We start from the raw sequence: 16164 nt of genomic DNA on the forward strand, positions 1-16164 counted from the left end.
GCAGGAGAATGGCGTGAACCCGGGAGGCGGAGCTTGCAGTGAGCCGAGATCACGCCACTGCACTCCAGCCTGGGAGACACAGCGAGACTCCGTCTCAAAAAAAAAAAAAAAAAAAAAAAAAAAAAAAGAAAATTGTATTATTGATGAGTTTGCTTTCATTAAAACCAGGACAGTAAAATTATAACAGATTCTGGCTTGGTTATAAATAAAATATGTAAACTTAAAATAATGTTGGGTTTTCATTTATCTACTTTTCAAGTTTTTCAAAAATTAATCTAATGTTCTGGGGGAAGAAATAATCACTTGCTTCACCTTGGTCCTGGTCGCAGCCTTAATGTCTATTGGGTTTTTGTTTGTTTGACTTGTTTTTCTGTAGAGACAGGGTCTCGCTATGTTACCCAGGCTGGTCTCCAACTCCTGGGCTCCAGAAAGCCTCCTGTCTCAGCTGCCCAAAGTGCTGGGATTCCAGGGGTGAGCTTCTAATACCTATTGTTTATCCTCGGTCTCTTCCTGCTATTAACAGAATGTCAGCTCCCCAAAGACAAGAATTTTTGTTTTATTTCCAGTTGATTTCCCAGCTTCTAGGCTAGTGTCAGGCCCATAATAGGTGCTTCATAAATATTGGTAGGGGCTGGGCATGGTGGCTCACATCTGTAATCCCAGCACTTTGGGAGGCAGAGGCAGGTGGATCACCTAAGGTCAGGAGTTTGAGACCAGCCTGGCCAACATAGTGCAACCCTGTTGGGACTAAAAATACAAAACTTAGCCAGGCATGGTGGTGGGTGCCTGTGATCCCAGCTACTCTGGCTGAGGCAGGAGAATTGCTTGAACCTGAGAGGCGGAGGTTGCAGTGAGCCAAGATCGCACCATTGCACTCCAGCCCCAGAGGATAAAGCGAGACTCTGTCTCCAAAAAATTTCTAAAAATTTTTAATAAGTAGCCAGGCGCGGTGGCTCACGCCTGTAATCCCAGCACTTTGGGAGGCCGAGGCGGGTGGATCACAAGGTCAGGAGATCGAGACCACGGTGAAACCCCGTCTCTACTAAAAATACAAAAAATTAGCTGGGCGCGGTGGCGGGCGCCGGTAGCAGAGATCGCGCCACTGCACTCCAGCCTGGGCGACAGAGCGAGACTCCGTCTCAAAAAAAACAAAAACAAAAACAAAAATTTTTAATAAGTAAATAATAAATAAATATTGGTGGAATTAATGAATGATCAAGTGATCCTCCTGCCTCAGCCTCTGAAGTAGCTGGGACTACAGGTGTGTGCCACTATGCCTAGCTAATTTAAAACTTTTTTTTTTTGGTGACAGAATCTCACTGTCGCCCAGGCTGGAGTGCAGTGGTGCAACCTCAGCTTACTGCAACCACTGCCTCCCGGGTTCAAGAGATTCTTCTGCCTCAGCCTCTTCAGTAACTAGGATTACAGGCACACACCACCACTCCTGGCTAATTTTTTTGTTTTTTTTTGTTTTTTTTGAGACAGAGTTTTGCTCTGTCGCCCAGGCTGGGGTGCAGTGGCCGGATCTCAGCTCACTGCAAGCTCCGCCTCCCGGGTTTAGACCATTCTCTTGCCTCAGCCTCCCGAGTAGCTGGGACTACAGGCGCCCGCCACCTCGCCCGGCTAGTTTTTTGTATTTTTTAGTAGAGACGGGGTTTCACCGTGTTAGCCAGGATGGTCTCGATCTCCTGACCTCGTGATCCGCCCGTCTCGGCCTCCCAAAGTGCTGGGATTACAGGCTTGAGCCACCGCGCCCGGCCAATTTTTTTGTATTTTTAGTCAAGACAGAGTTTCACCTTATTGCCCAGGCTGGTTTCAAACTCGTGATCTGCTCGCCTCAGCCTCCCAAAGTGCTGGGATTAAAGTTGTGAACCATCTCACTTGGCTTAATTTTTTTTTATTGTTTTAGAGATGGGTCTTTCTATGTTGCCCAAGCTGGTCTCAAACTCCTGACCTCAAGCAATTCTGCCATCTCAGCCTCCTAAGTAGCTGGGACTACAGGTGCATGCCACTGCAAAGGGACATTCATGCATCAATTTACCTAGCATTAATTGAGTACCTACTGTGTGCTGGGTATTGTTCCAAACAGCAGGGACACAGCAGTGGACAGAACAGACAACCCCGCCCCCCCATCCTTGCCACCTATGGGGCTGACATTGGAGAAGGATAGACATGAAATAAAATAAGCAAAAATATACTGTATGATGGATAGTGCTGAGTGTCAAGGAGAAACTAAAGAGAAAGTGGGTGATAAATATGAGTAGAGTTTAACATTTTATTTTATTTCATTTATTTATTTATTTTTGAGACAGAGTTTCACTCTTGTTGCCCAGGCTGGAGTGCAATGGCATGATCTTGGCTCACTGCAACCTCCGACTCCCAGGTTCAAGCGATTCTCCTGCCTCTGCCTCCCAAGTACTTGGGATTACAGGTGCAAGCCACCACGCACCGCTAATTTTTGTATTTTTAGTAGAGACGGGGTTTTGCCATGTTGGCCAGGCTGGTTTCGAACTCCTGACCTCAGGTGATCCACCTGCCTCAGCCTCCCAAAGTGCTGGGATTACAGGCCTGAGCCACCGCACCCGGCCGAGTTTAATATTTTAAATGGCTGGGGACCGCCTAAGAAGCCACCTGAGAAGGTGATACTTGAGTAAAGACCTAAGGGAAATGAGCGAGGTGAAATTCCTGCCTCTTCAGTCAGTTAGACCTAGGGAAGGGAACATTTCCACCCCTGAGTCCTCAGCTCCACGCCAGTGCCTGGAACGTGGTAGGAGCTCCCTAAATGGATGTGGGGTGAAGAAAGGGGTGCATTGGGCACAATTTGGCGGTGCTGAGCCTGAGATCAGCCCGGCCTCCGCGTGCACTCACGTCTTGAAGGAGCTTCTCCAGGTTCTCCTGCAATTCATAGAAGTAGACCGTGGTAATGAGGCCGTCACGGGACTTGGTTAGGCAGTCCCGGGCCAGCTCGATGATCTGGTGGTGGATGAAGCTGAGCACGCCATCGGCCAGAGGCAGAACGCTGTCGGGTTCGTAGGCACGGGTGAAGTCACGCAGCTTCTCCTCCATCTGCGCAGTGGCCTGCGGGAGGGACGGAGGAGGGGCGCGGGGCTGTGCCCGGAGGCTGTGGCCGCCAGGAGCCTGCGCTGTGCACCGACGCCGCCAGGGGGCGCGCGGGGATAAGGCGAGCGAGAGTGCAAGCCGCCAGGTCACCCCGCGACCGCCTCGGGTCCCACCTCACCTTCGGGAACCTCTCCTTGTAGACATGATTCATCATCACGATCTCGTTGTCGTAGGAGGAGGGGGAGCGCCCGGGACTGCGGGGAGAGAAGCCCATTCTGTCCAGTCCTCTGCCTCCAAGCCCGCAGAGAGCCCTCGCCCCGAGATGTAACCCTTTTATTCGCGGGGACAGGGGTCTCTCTATGCACAAGTCCTAAGACCTGCCCACCTGAGGCTCCGTGAGCGGGGACGCACGGCTGGGGAGCGACGGCCACCATCCTCGTCTGTGATGCTCTCGGTGCTCCCGAAGTGTTTGGAGAGGAAGTGGAGCTCGTCCACCGTGGGCTGGTAGGGCAGCTGGTGCAGGCGCTCCTGGGAGGAGCAGGAGGACTGGGGAGAGGGGCAGGGCCGGGGTCAGAGCCACCATGGGCCCCCCAACAGCTCAGGATCTTGAGCTGGGACTCCCAAGGCTGATGGGGTCACTGGGCAAGGCCAGGATCAGGACCTGATTTACCATCCTTGGATCCTAGGGTCTTGACTGGGATTCTTGGCCACACACAGGTGGACAGGGACAGACAGGGGTGGAGACAGTGATTCTGTTAAAGCTTGGCTCAATTCATGAGCCTTCTCTGTTCAGAACCCTCCGTGGCTCCCACCTTACTCAGGGTGAACCCCCAAGTCCTTCCCCAGTTATACAAGGTCCTGCCTCATCCCGCCCTGTGTCCCTGCCATGGGTTTTTAATCAGTCTCCTGCTTACTTCCTTTGCTCCAGCTACGGTGGCCTCCTTTTTTTTTTTTTTTTTTTTTTTATTGCAGTTTCGCTGTTGTTGCCTAGGTTGGAGTGTGATCTCAGCTCACTGCAACCTCCGCCTCCCGCATTCAAGCGGTTCTCCTGACTCAGCCTCCTGAGTAGCTGGGAATACAGGTGCCTGTCACCATGCCCGGCTAATTTTTTGTATTTTTAGTAGAGACAGTGTTTCACCATGTTGGCCAGGCTGGTCTTAAACTCCTGACCTCAGGTGATCCACCAAAGTGCTGGGATTACAGGCGCAAGCCACCACGCCCAGCCTAGTGGCCTCATTGATGGTCCTTGGACAAGCCAGGCAACCTCCTTCCTCAGGTCCTTTGCACTAGCTATTCCTTCTGCTTGGAACACATCAACTATGGATCCCTCCTTCTTATCCTTCAAATCTTTGCTTCAATGTCACACCTTGGGAAGACGTCCTCTGAACACACACCCATTCTTCCCGATCCCTACCCTATCTTGTTTCCTCTTGCTTTATTATTATTATTATTATTATTATTATTATTATTATTTTAGAGAGAGGGTCTCCACTGAATATGGTGACTCACACCTGTAATCCCAGCATTTTGGGAGGTGAAGGCGGGAGGATCACTTGATCCCAGGAGTTGGCAACATAATGAAACCTTGTCTCTGTTTATTAAAATTATTTCAAATTTTTTTTAAAAGAGAGAGAGAGGCCGGGCGCGGTGGCTCAAGCCTGTAATCCCAGCACTTTGGGAGGCCAAGGCGGGCGGATCACAAGGTCAGGAGATCGAGACCACAGTGAAACCCCGTCTCTACTAAAAATACAAAAAAAAAATTAGCCGGGCGCAGTGGCGGGCGCCTGTAGTCCCAGCTACTCAGGAGGCTGAGGCAGGAGAATGGCGGGAACCCGGGAGGCGGAGCTTGCAGTGAGCCGAGATCTCGCCACTGCACTCCAGCCTGGGCGACAGAGCGAGACTCCGTCTCAAAAAAAAAGAAAAAAAAAAAAAAAGAGAGAGAGAGAGAGACAAGGTCTTCTTATATTACCCAGGCTAGAGTGATGTAATGCAATCATTGCTCATGGAAGCCTTGAACTCCTGGGCTAAAGTAATCTTTCCACCTCTGCCTTCTGTGTAGCTGGGACTACACCATGCGTGGCTAATTCTTTTTTGTAGAGACAGGGTCTCCCTATGTTGCCCAGGCTGGCTTCCAACTCCTGGCTTCAAGCAATACTCCTGCTTTGGCCTCTCAAAGTGCTGGGCTTGAGGGCAGGGCATGGTGGCTCACGCCTGTAATCCCAGCACTTTGGGAGGCTGAGTCGGGCAGAAAAACTGAGGTCAGGAGTTCCAGACCAGCCTGGCCAACAGGGTGAAACCCTATCTCTATTAAAAATATAAAAAAATTAGCCAGGCATGGTGGTGGGCACCCGTAATCCCAGCTACTCAGGAGGCTGAGGCAAGAGAATTGCTTGAACCCAGGAGATGGAGGTTGCAGTGAGCTGACACGTTGCCGTTGCACTCCAGGCCTGGGCAACAGAGTGAGACTCTGTATCAAAAAAAAAAAAAAAAAAGTGCTGGGATTATAGGCATGAGCCACTATGCCTGGTCCTCCTCTTGCTTTATTTTATTTTATTTTATTTTATTTTTATTTCGAGACAGGGTTTTTCTCTGTCCCCCAGGCTGGATTGCAGTGGCTCCACCTCCACTCACTGCAACCTCCACCTCCTGAGCTCAAGCAATCTTTCCATCTCAGCCTCCTGAGTAGCTGGGACTTGAGGTACAAGCCATCACACCTGGCTAATTTTTTTTTTTTTTTTTTTTAGAAACAGGGTTTCATCATGTTGCCCAGGTTGGCCTCAAACTCCTGGGCTCAAGCAATCCTCCCACCTTAACCTCCTGTAGTGTTGGGATTACAGGTGTGAGCCACTGTGCCCAGCCATACAGCTGTCACCCAGGCTGGAGTGCAGTGGTGTGATCTTGGCTCACTGCAACCTCCACTTCTCAGGTTCAAGCAATTCTCCCTTCCTCAGCCTCCTGAGTAGCTGGGATTACAGGCACCCACGACCACTCCTGGCTAATTTTTGTATTTTTACTAGAGACAGGGTTTCACCATGTTGGCCAGGCTGGTCTTGAACTCCTGACCTCAAATGGTTCACCCGCTTCAATCTCCCAAAATGCTGGGATTATAGGTATGAGCCACCGCGCCCGGCCAGAATGATATTTTTATTTATTTATTTATTTATTTTTTTATTTTTATTTTTATTTTTTTGAGACGGAGTCTCACGCTGTCGCCCAGGCTGGAGTGCAGTGGCGCGATCTCGGCTCACTGCAAGCTCCGCCTCCCGGGTTCCCGCCATTCTCCTGCCTCAGCCTCCTGAGTAGCTGGGACTACAGGCGCCCGCCACCTCGCCCGGCTAATTTTTTGTATTTTTAGTAGAGACGGGGTTTCACTGTGGTCTCGATCTCCTGACCTTGTGATCCGCCCGCCTCGGCCTCCCAAAGTGCTGGGATTACAGGCTTGAGCCACCGCGCCCGGCCCAGAATGATATTTTTAAACATCACATTGCTCACTCCCCTGGTTAAAATTCCCCACCCCATCCATCTCTTTTAGTTTTTAAATGAGTGTACATTATCTATGGCCTACAGAATCACAATTTCAAATGGTTCAAACTGAAATTTTAGTACAATTTAATAAAAAGAAATAAAGCCATTCCATGGCTCCCCCACTGGATTTAGAATAAAATTTCCCTTGCTGCCCCAGCTGACAAGGTTCCAGCCTGATCAAGGGCACTGCCTGCATCGTCTCTATTCCTCCCCCGCATCCCAAAGTTTCAGCCCCACAAAGCTTTCTTTTTTTTTTTTTTTTTTTTGAGACGGAGTCTCGCTGTGTCTCCCAGGCTGGAGTGCAGTGGCGTGATCTCGGCTCACTGCAAGCTCCGCCTCCCGGGTTCACGCCATTCTCCTGCCTCAGCCTCCCAAGTAGCTGAGACTACAGGCGCCCGCCACCACGCCCGGCTAGTTTTTTTTTTGTATTTTTAGTAGAGACGGGGTTTCACCATGTTAGCCAGGATAGTCTCGATCTCCTGACCTCGTGATCCACCCGCCTCGGCCTCCCAAAGTGCTGGGATTACAGGCTTGAGCCACCGCGCCCGGCCAAGCCCCACAAAGCTTTCAACTTTTCAAATGCAGCAAGTTCTGTGGCCTCTATGGGTTTGCACATGCTCTTCCCCTTCCTGGAACACTCTTCTCCCTTCTCTTCCACCTGCCAAACTCCTGCTGGTCCTTTGTCTTGGATTCAATGTCACCTCCTCCAGGAAGCCTTCCTTGACAACCCCCTAAGCTGAATCACATGCGTCTCCTTTGCTATCACCTCCCCTTGTTCTACTTGCATCAAAGTTCTGACCATTCTATTTTGTGAATGCCTTCTTACTGGCTTGTCTTCCCCCATGAGGGCTGTGTGAATCTTTACACTCTGACCCAGCTTGCAGAACCCTCCTACCACATGACAGTCTCATGACAAATGTCTGCTGAACATCATGCCAATGGATGAATAAGGGAACCATGGGCATGGATAGAAAAGGGAGCAGATGGAGAGACTTTGGGTATTGCAAAGGGTGAGCAAATGGGCTCTGGGTGAAAGCTGTGGCCTGGCCCAGCCCAGCTGCTGATATCAGGGTAAATGGCTTAACTCACAGAGCCTTATGTCACCAGCTGTAAATGAGTGAGTCAGAAATGAGTAGGAAGGACCCTCCCATAAATGTGTTGAGGGCAGAGCATAGGGCTTTGAGTGGAGCAGACTCATAACTCTCTAATAGATGGACAAGTGAACACCCTTGAGGATGGGGAAACCCAAACTGTCTTTTTTTATTTTTTTCTTTTGAGACAGGGTCTCACTCTGTCGTCCAGACTGGAATGCAGTGGTGCAATCTCAGCTCCACTGTAGCCTATACCTCCCAGACTCAAGCGATCCTCCCATCTCAGCCTCCCAAATAGCAGGAACCACAGGTGCGCACCACCATGCCCAGATAATTTTTAATTTTTGTAGGGACAAGGGTCTCCCTGTGTTGCCCAGACTGGTCTGGAACTCCTGGGCTCAAGCAATCCTGTCTTGGCCTTCCAAAGTACTGGGATTACAGGCATGAGTCACTGTGCCTGGCCCTAAACTGCCATCAAGCCCAGCCTGGACTGCTGGCCTGGGTGTGGGTCTTCAGGCTGGAGGGCCCCCTGAATTCCTTACCCACCGGCCCACCCACCCACTTTCCACACTCACCGAGACGGTGGAACTGGGCGTGTTGGTGCCATAGCCAGATGAAGGGAGCGAGGCCAGAGACCACCGGCGTCCGTCCGCCCTGGAACCCAGCCAAGGTGCTCAGAGGCCACAAGGCCCCAGAGGTCCCCCTACTCCTCAGGGTGTGGGTGAAGCCACTGGCCACGGCCAGGGTGGGGGCTGGGGGAATATGTCTGCACTCTAAGATTACTCAAGGCCCTCAGAATCAAGGGGGTAAAGAGGGACTCTTCCAGGCAGACACCAGGAATTGGAGGGAGGATCCGTCTCCGCTCTCCTCCCCACGGTCCCCTCTCTTATCATCCAGAGTGGACACCAAGAATTGGAAAAGCCCCCACCCAATGAAGCCTTTCCAGAGAGATTCTAGAATTTTTCCCCGAGTGAACACTCCATGAGAAAGCTCTCAGAGGGGGACCCTTGGATCTTCTCAGAGAAGAAAGACCCCTCCCATCCCCCAACACACTGACATAGAATCTTGTGTCCTTATGCTCTCGTGCACACAGACACAATCACTGCTGTAGCCAAACCCATTAATGTTGGTGTGACTATCAGGTCAGGTTCACATACTGGCAGTGCACACATTTACACTTCACACACCCCCAAGACACACACTCACACATGACTCCTCAACACAGACAGCCACACGTATTGACTCTCCCATCCAGGGGCCCAAATATCACACTCTCACACACTAATGCACAATCGCACGTGCAAGACCAGACATGGGCTCATCTGCAGACACACGTGCTTACAGAGACTCAGCACTCACACTCTGACACATAGACTCACCCAAACATACTCTACACTTTCACATTCACGCAGACGCACGTTCCAGACACCCGCGCTCACTGCCACACATTGAAACTTGCACACAGCGACACGCTCGTTCACACTTGCACGCAGATACACACTCACAGGGACACACATCGGCCCATACTCATGTGAGTGCACAACACACATTGGCACGTGCACATGTGAGTGTGTGGCTGTGAGACTGTAAACACTGGCCAGGCGCGGTGGCTCACGTCTGTAATCCTACCATTTTGGGAGGCCAAGGCAGGTGGATCACCTGAGGTCAGAAGTTCGAGACCAGCCTGACCAAACTGGTGAAACCCCATCTCTACTAAAAATACAAAAATTAGCCGGGTGTGGTGGCGGGCGCCTGTAATCCCAGCTACTTGGGAAGTTGAGGCAGGAGAATCGCTTGAACCCGGGAGGCAGAGATTGCAGTGAGCCGAGATCCTGCCATTGCACTCCAGCCTGAGCAACAGAGTGAGACTCTGTCTCAAGAAAAGAAAAAGAGAGAGAGAGAGAGACAGAAAACACTGTGACTTTGCGTTTACTATCTCACAGCCACACACTCACACACGCTTACACCCACACACAGATTGCACACTCACCTGGAGACACACCTGACTTGCTCCCCTCGAATATTCATGGATGCTTACAATCCTACAGACACACGTTCACACGTTCACATTCGGAGACTCGTGCCATTGCATAGGCACGTAATTCCTCACACAGTCACAATCACACACGTACACCAGCACACAGATTGCACAGTTACAAGGACACACGCACACCCATTCATTGGACTCCTCCCTTCCTCCTTCCTCCCAGCAGTCCCCTCGCTCAGCCTTCCCCGCTTGCGGATAAACACGTGAGACCCAATCCCAGAGCCTTACCCTGCCTTTCTATTGCCCTCAGCTAAATTCCATGGTCAATAAGCGGTTTCCCCCACTTTCCCAAGGGAGCTGTCCTCTGTCCCCACAGTCTCTCTTGACTCTCACAACACAGCCTTCATCAGCCTTTGTAACGATCCCCATTCTCTGGCCTGCCTGCTCTATTCAACTCAGAGGGTAGAGACAGAACGTCATTGACCCCATACGCCCAGCTCCTAAGAACATAGCAGGTGTTTAGTCACCATTTTTAAAATGAATAGAGTTCAAAGAAAAAGAGACGGGCCTAAACTCCCAGAAAAGTTTCTCCAGAAAACATCAGAGAAACCTCTCTGCCTCCCCCAGTTTCACCAAAGGCCCATAGAAAATTCATTTAAGGACACCCCAGAAACCCTCAGAGATTCTTGGAAAGAAACCTGAGATTCCTCCCCTTGAGAAACAGCCCTAGTCGTCCTCCCCCACCTCGGGGACCAAGAGTCCCTCGATAGGCATCGCGCAATCTGCGCTTACGCACCTCATCTTGGCTACCCCGTCCTGTTGCTATGGAAACACCTGGCCGGGAGAGCTAGGCTCGAGGAGACAGACTCCACGCCCAGGGCGCACGCGCTTTCGACCAGCCGCAAAACTGGGACCTTGGGGCACTTGCTGGTCCCCTCAGGCCCTAGCTCGGGTGCTATTAGGAAGAGAACAGATGGTGGCCCAGACGGTGGGTGGAGAGGGTCTGCCCAGGGTTCTGGGGCCCTGGAGGGGAGGGACTCACCTTCGGGAGGAGGCAAATGAGAAGTGGGCGGGGGTGTTGGGGGAGAAGTTTCGGGGGCTGTCCAGGGGACTGCTGCCTGTGAGAGAAAGAGGGGGCAAATCCCTTCAGGCCTCTTGTTCCCTAAAGCGGCGTGCAAACAGCAGCATGTCCTGTCTTTAGTCTAGTCCCGCCTATTATGGGGAGACCACGCCCCTTCGCCTGTGGCCCAGCCTCTCTAAATTTTTTCGTTGCCAACTCAGCCCGGCCCCTTCCACGGAGATTCTGCCTTCATCTGGGATGGCCCCGCCCCTCAGGTACGACTCCTCCTTTCTGTTCCGTCCCATCTGAGTCTCCGCCCACCTGAGTCTCCGCCCTCCAATGCCCGTCCCTCTACGACTGACCACACCCACACAAGCATGGCCCCGCCCCTTATCCAAATCAGTTCGCCTCCATTCAAACTGCTCCCCTTCTGTAGCATGACCACGCTTCCTCGCCCGAGGCCCCGCCTCCTGTAGGCCACTCCGCACCCACCAAGTCTCTGCCACTGGTCTCACCTAGGTGACCTGGCAGCGGGGAGTGGGGTCTCGGCAGCGTGGGCGAAGTGCTGGTCAGGATGAGGCTTTTCCGGTTACTGGTGCGGCAGCTGCGGGGAAGGCAAGGCAGGGGGGCCGGGCCGGGCCGCAGCCCAGTGAGTTCTTGTGCCCCACCAGCTGACCTCCCGTCTCAGATCCCCGCCTATCTCCCATCTATGTGTGTTTGGAGGCTCCCTGGGAGGGTTTCTCGAAGGAAAAGGTGGTGGAGGCTTCGGCAGGACTGTGTATGGCAGGGGATTTGCATGTGACATGTGTGTGAGAAACTCCCAGTGTTGATTATGTGTACGGCAGTGTCTGTCATGGTGTGATAGTCACTGTGTCTAGGTGACACTATTGGTGATAGTGTGTTTCGGTCTATGCGGGACATTCACTGTAGGTATCCACATGTGGCATCCACTGTATGAATTCCACAATGTGTGACCCTGAACGCATTCTAGTGTGATATGTGTGACACAACGTGGGTTTATCTTGTGTGACACAATTTGAGCATTTGTGTGTCTATGTGACACAGTGTGAAATGCCACTTGTCCATAACAATGTGTGCTGTAACACAGGGAGGCTGCATTTTTTTTTTTTTTCTTTTAAGTCAATGTCTCGCTCTGTCGCCCAGGATGGAGTTCAGTGTGCAGTGGCTCACTGCAGCCTCAAACTCCTGGGCTCAAGCTATCCTCCCGCTTCACCCTCCTGAGTAGCTGGGACTACAGGCGCCTGCCGCCATGCCTGGCCAGGATGCATGATCCCCCCTACATGTATCTATGTCTTTGTGTGGCATTCTGAGTCTATGTCCGATACTGTCCTTCCGTCTGGGTGTGACATTCACCATATGTGTCCATGTGTATGTAGCATCTATTGTGTGAATTTAACATCTTGTGACACTGGCCATGCCCAAACATATCACCACGTATGACATTCTCTAGGTGAGTATCGCATGTGATAACGTGTGATTTTGCGTGGTTCTCTCTCTGTAAGATCCCTACATCTGTTTATGCTGATGTTAGTGTGACACAGTATGTGAGATTCCTAGATATGACATCATGTGTTGTGACATTGTTGGATGCATGGATGGGATATTGCCACACATGTGTGCATCTTGGATGACATAATTGTGTGTGTGGATCACCATGCAAGTGACATCTTACTAGGTGTACACGACGTGGTGCCCCTGTGTGTCTGTGCATGGTTCTAACCTGTGGCAGCTGCAAGGCTAGGTATGTGTGGCACCTCCCAGTGTATCTGGGCCACTAGGGCTGTTGTGTGTGTATGTGTGTGTGACATCATGTCCTGTGTGACGCTGTGTGTCACTATTTTCAGTGTAAGGCTGTGTTCTGGGGGGGGTTGTGTTATGATAAACCCCCCCTTTTTTCTACCCCTCAGCATCCCAACTCCCGAAGAGGGAGCCCCAAGCCCCTCCGTCCGTCCCCTCACCCACAGCCGCAGTGACTGAGCATATTAGCGCGTCCAGGAGCACGCGGCATGGGGGTGGGGGGAGGCCAGGCTGCGGCTATTGTTCTGAGGGTGCCAAGCCCCCCAGCCTCCCCTTCTTCCTCTACCCCCACCAGGCTGTTGGAGCCCGCAGCTCCAGCAGACAAAGGCGCCACAAACCCCCAGTGGCGCAGCCCCCTCCCCCCGCGGCCGTCCTCTCCAGCGTGCAATCCCCCCAGACTCGGCCCACACCACCCCCATTCAACCCCATCCCCGGCGGGAAGGCGCAGCTCGGGCACCTCTGGCGCAGCTGTACCGGGCGCAGCATCCCGGGCCCCGCCCTGCAGCAGCACCCGGAGCGGAGGCTTTTGCGGGGAGGGCTGGGACAGTGTCTAGGGGATCGGGGGTCTACCTCTTGGTGCGGCGGAACATACTGCCGCCGGGGAAGGAGGGCATCGAGAAATTGGAAAGCGCGGTCCAGAGAGAGTCAGACATGACCCGGCGGCGGCGACATGGTGGCAGGTGCGGCAGCGGCGGCGGCGGCGGCGCGGGGAGCAAGCGCGCGGGGCGGAGGCTGGAGCCGCCGCAGCGGGCAGGGGAGGGCAGGGAAGGGGAGGGCCCTGCGGCTGCAGCTGGCCGGGAGGGGGCGCTGCTGTGTGCGGGCGAGCCAGGCCCCGCCCACGCACGCGCCTGGCGCCCCCACCCCGGCGGGAGAAGGGGCGGCCAGCCCCCGCCACGTCTCTCCCCAAGGCTCACCTGCTGCTTTTCCGGGGCAGGGGCAAATCCTTCTGGAAGGCAAAGAAGCAAAACGATGAAGGTCAGCGTGGACCTACCGTTGCTGCCCACAAGCATGCTCAGCTCCCTGGAGGAGCAGAAGCAGGGTAAGACAGGCCCCTCTTCAGCATTGTCACTTTCACCCTTGGCCATGCACTGCGGGCCAAGTTTCTTGGGGGAGAGGATCCCCGGGTGATTCCTCTCCTGACCCTCAGAGACCAACAGAGACCCAAGTACACAGGCGGGGTCCCGTATAAAGGCAAGTGAGTTGGCATCTCAGTGTGTGTTTGTGCAAATGAAATAGGAATCTTTATTTGAAAAATATGTCTTGAGCACTACTGTATGCTGACCCTATCCTAGGCACTAGGGACACAGCAGTGAATAAGTTACAAGCCCGGTGTGGTGGTGTGCACCTCTGGTCCCAGCTACTTGGGAGGTTGAGGCAGGAGAATCGCTTGAGTCCAGGGCAACACCAGCCTGGGCAACACAGCAAGACTCTCTGTCTCAAGGAGAAAAAAAAGTTTCTGGCCTTTTGGGACTAGTATTTGTAGGGTAAAGGGGACACTAAACAAGATTAGTGTAGAAGTGAACAAAATCATTTTAGACAGTAATTTGTCTTATGAATAAATTAAACAGGGTGATATGATGGACAATGGCTGGGATGGAGACACATTGTCAGAGAGGGCTGCTCTGTGGAGGTGACTTTTAAGCTGGTGGCTGAAAGATAAGAGCCAGCCATGGGAGGATCTGTGGAGAGAGAATTCCAGGTGGAGGGAACTGCAAGGGCAAAGGCCTGGAGGCGGGAATAAGCTTGGCATGCTCAATGAATGAATGAAAGGTTGAATGAATGAAAGGTTGAAAGAATGAATGACTCATCTACACCTCAACAGATCGATCTGACTCCCAGCTAGAGTCACAGAGTTGGGGTAGGGGGTGGGGGGTAGGTAAGTGGAGTGACTCACAACTGAGAATTAAAATGGGAACCAGGGAGGCTAAGGTGGGAGAATCACTTGAGCTCAGGAGGTCGAGATTATAGTGAACTGTGATTACACCACTGCTGGAGTGAAACACGGTCTCAAAACAAAAATAAAAACAAAAACAAAAACATAAAAATTTTAAAAATAAAAAAATAAAAATGGAAATTCAGGTGATGGCCACGTAGTCATTTTTTATAATGACAATAATAATAATAATTAGTGGGTATTAAGTTTATGTGTCTGCATTTGAAGAAGGTCGCCTTCCATTTGTCAAGCTCTCAGGAAGTCTCTGTAGGGATCAGGAGATATGGGGTCTTGGCCCTTTTCTGAGGAAAGGAATGGGGGACAAGGGGCAGCACCTTCCAGCCAGTTTTCTATCCACAGGGTGAGGTGGAAGGAAGAAAACTCAGTGGGGCTGCATATGGAAAGGTTTGGGGGAGAGTTTCAAAACCTCCAACAAGAGGAAAATGAGGGATGTTCTAGACTATTTCTAGGATCTCTAAAAGCAGAAAACCCTAGGTTCAAATCTCAATTTTGCCTTTTATGACCTTGGCAAATGACCTTCCAATACTCCCGTGTCTCCTTGAGGATTTTGTGAGTTGATGCAGATGCCTAGCCCCTTAGCATGGTGCCTAGCACATAGCAAATGCTCAATGAATACTAAGTTCGGAGAACAGGCGTTATTAAGGAGGGACATGCTGCATGACAGAGGATGGGTCAGAGGGTCGTCCCACCCCCTTGTACAATGAACAAACATGTAAGCGGTGCCAAAGGGCAGCCCTGCCCTCCCGAGCCACGGGTGACCGGTAATCCAAACCAGGTTTTCCCTCTGTCTTTGCACGACCGGCGTGAATGAGCCGCAGCCAGGACCAGTTGACCTGGCTGCGCGTCTGCAATGGTCCAAGAGAAATCAAGACCTGGATTTTCTGGCCCAGAGCCCGGGGGGTCCAGACCCGGATAACCCAGCCTTGGAGGGTAAGCCCCTGGAGGGCTTTTAAGCACAACACGAAGAAAACCTTGAACCCAGCCCCATCCGCTAGTGCCCCCAAACATTCTAGGGACGAAGAAAGGGTCAAACTGGAGCGGCGAAAGTTCGGATCTTTGACGTCAGTGTAGATAGACGCCACCTCCAACCTCAGCTGCAGAGCCGCTCTGCCAAGTGGATTCCGCTTCTCCTGCACGGGATTAATAGTTGACACTGCAGACAGGACATTCGAACTCAGGATGCTGTCTATATATAAGATCCCAGGGCGTGGTGGCTCACGCCTGTAATTCCAGCACTTTGGGAGGCCGAGGCGGGCGGATCACCTGAGGTCAGAAGTTCAAAACCAGCCTGGCCAAAATGGCGAAACTCGCTGTCTACTAAAAATACAAAACTAGACGGGCATGGTGGCGTGCGCCTGTAATCCCAGCTACTAGAGCCTAGCTGCACACAGGGGACCCTCGGGCGCTCAGCAGTGATGCGACAGTTTCTAAGAGGTTGCAGCAACGTGTGTGGGTGTATCCAGGCAACGAAGTGGTTAATCCCACCAGAAGGGAAGCGGTGGGGACAGGACTCCGACATGGGTCACCAGACCCAGAGCATGCCTCGGGTTGAGTGGGTGGGTGGGTGAGTGGAAGCATCCCGCGTTGGGGGCGGTGTCTTGAGCGGGAGTCTAAAGTCCCGCGTGGCGACGAGCCAATGAGAGTTGACGCCGGCCCGGAGGGCGGGGAC

At 52.4% G+C, this 16164-nt stretch overlaps 1 protein-coding gene across 2 annotated transcripts in view; it reads right to left on the bottom strand.

The window, feature by feature from the left end:
• MAST1 (microtubule associated serine/threonine kinase 1) overlaps positions 1 to 16164 on the bottom strand; it is a 43996-nt gene that overhangs the window by 25928 nt on the left and 1904 nt on the right. Inside the window, exons 3-9 of one of the 2 annotated variants that reach the window (XM_050770020.1) lie at positions 13456 to 13487; positions 11239 to 11327; positions 10706 to 10781; positions 8252 to 8330; positions 3446 to 3606; positions 3239 to 3314; positions 2869 to 3078 (exon numbers count right to left, since the gene is read on the bottom strand). In XM_050770020.1, coding sequence (XP_050625977.1) covers positions 2869 to 3078; positions 3239 to 3314; positions 3446 to 3606; positions 8252 to 8330; positions 10706 to 10781; positions 11239 to 11327; positions 13456 to 13487 — 723 coding nt within the window. Of the gene's footprint in view, positions 1 to 2868; positions 3079 to 3238; positions 3315 to 3445; positions 3607 to 8251; positions 8331 to 10705; positions 10782 to 11238; positions 11328 to 13111; positions 13305 to 13455; positions 13488 to 16164 lie in introns of those variants that run through there. The other variant, XM_050770019.1, reaches the window with a different exon arrangement.

The sequence above is a fragment of the Macaca thibetana genome, chromosome 19 (assembly GCF_024542745.1).
Source record: "Macaca thibetana thibetana isolate TM-01 chromosome 19, ASM2454274v1, whole genome shotgun sequence".
Classification (NCBI taxonomy): Eukaryota; Metazoa; Chordata; class Mammalia; order Primates; family Cercopithecidae; genus Macaca; species Macaca thibetana.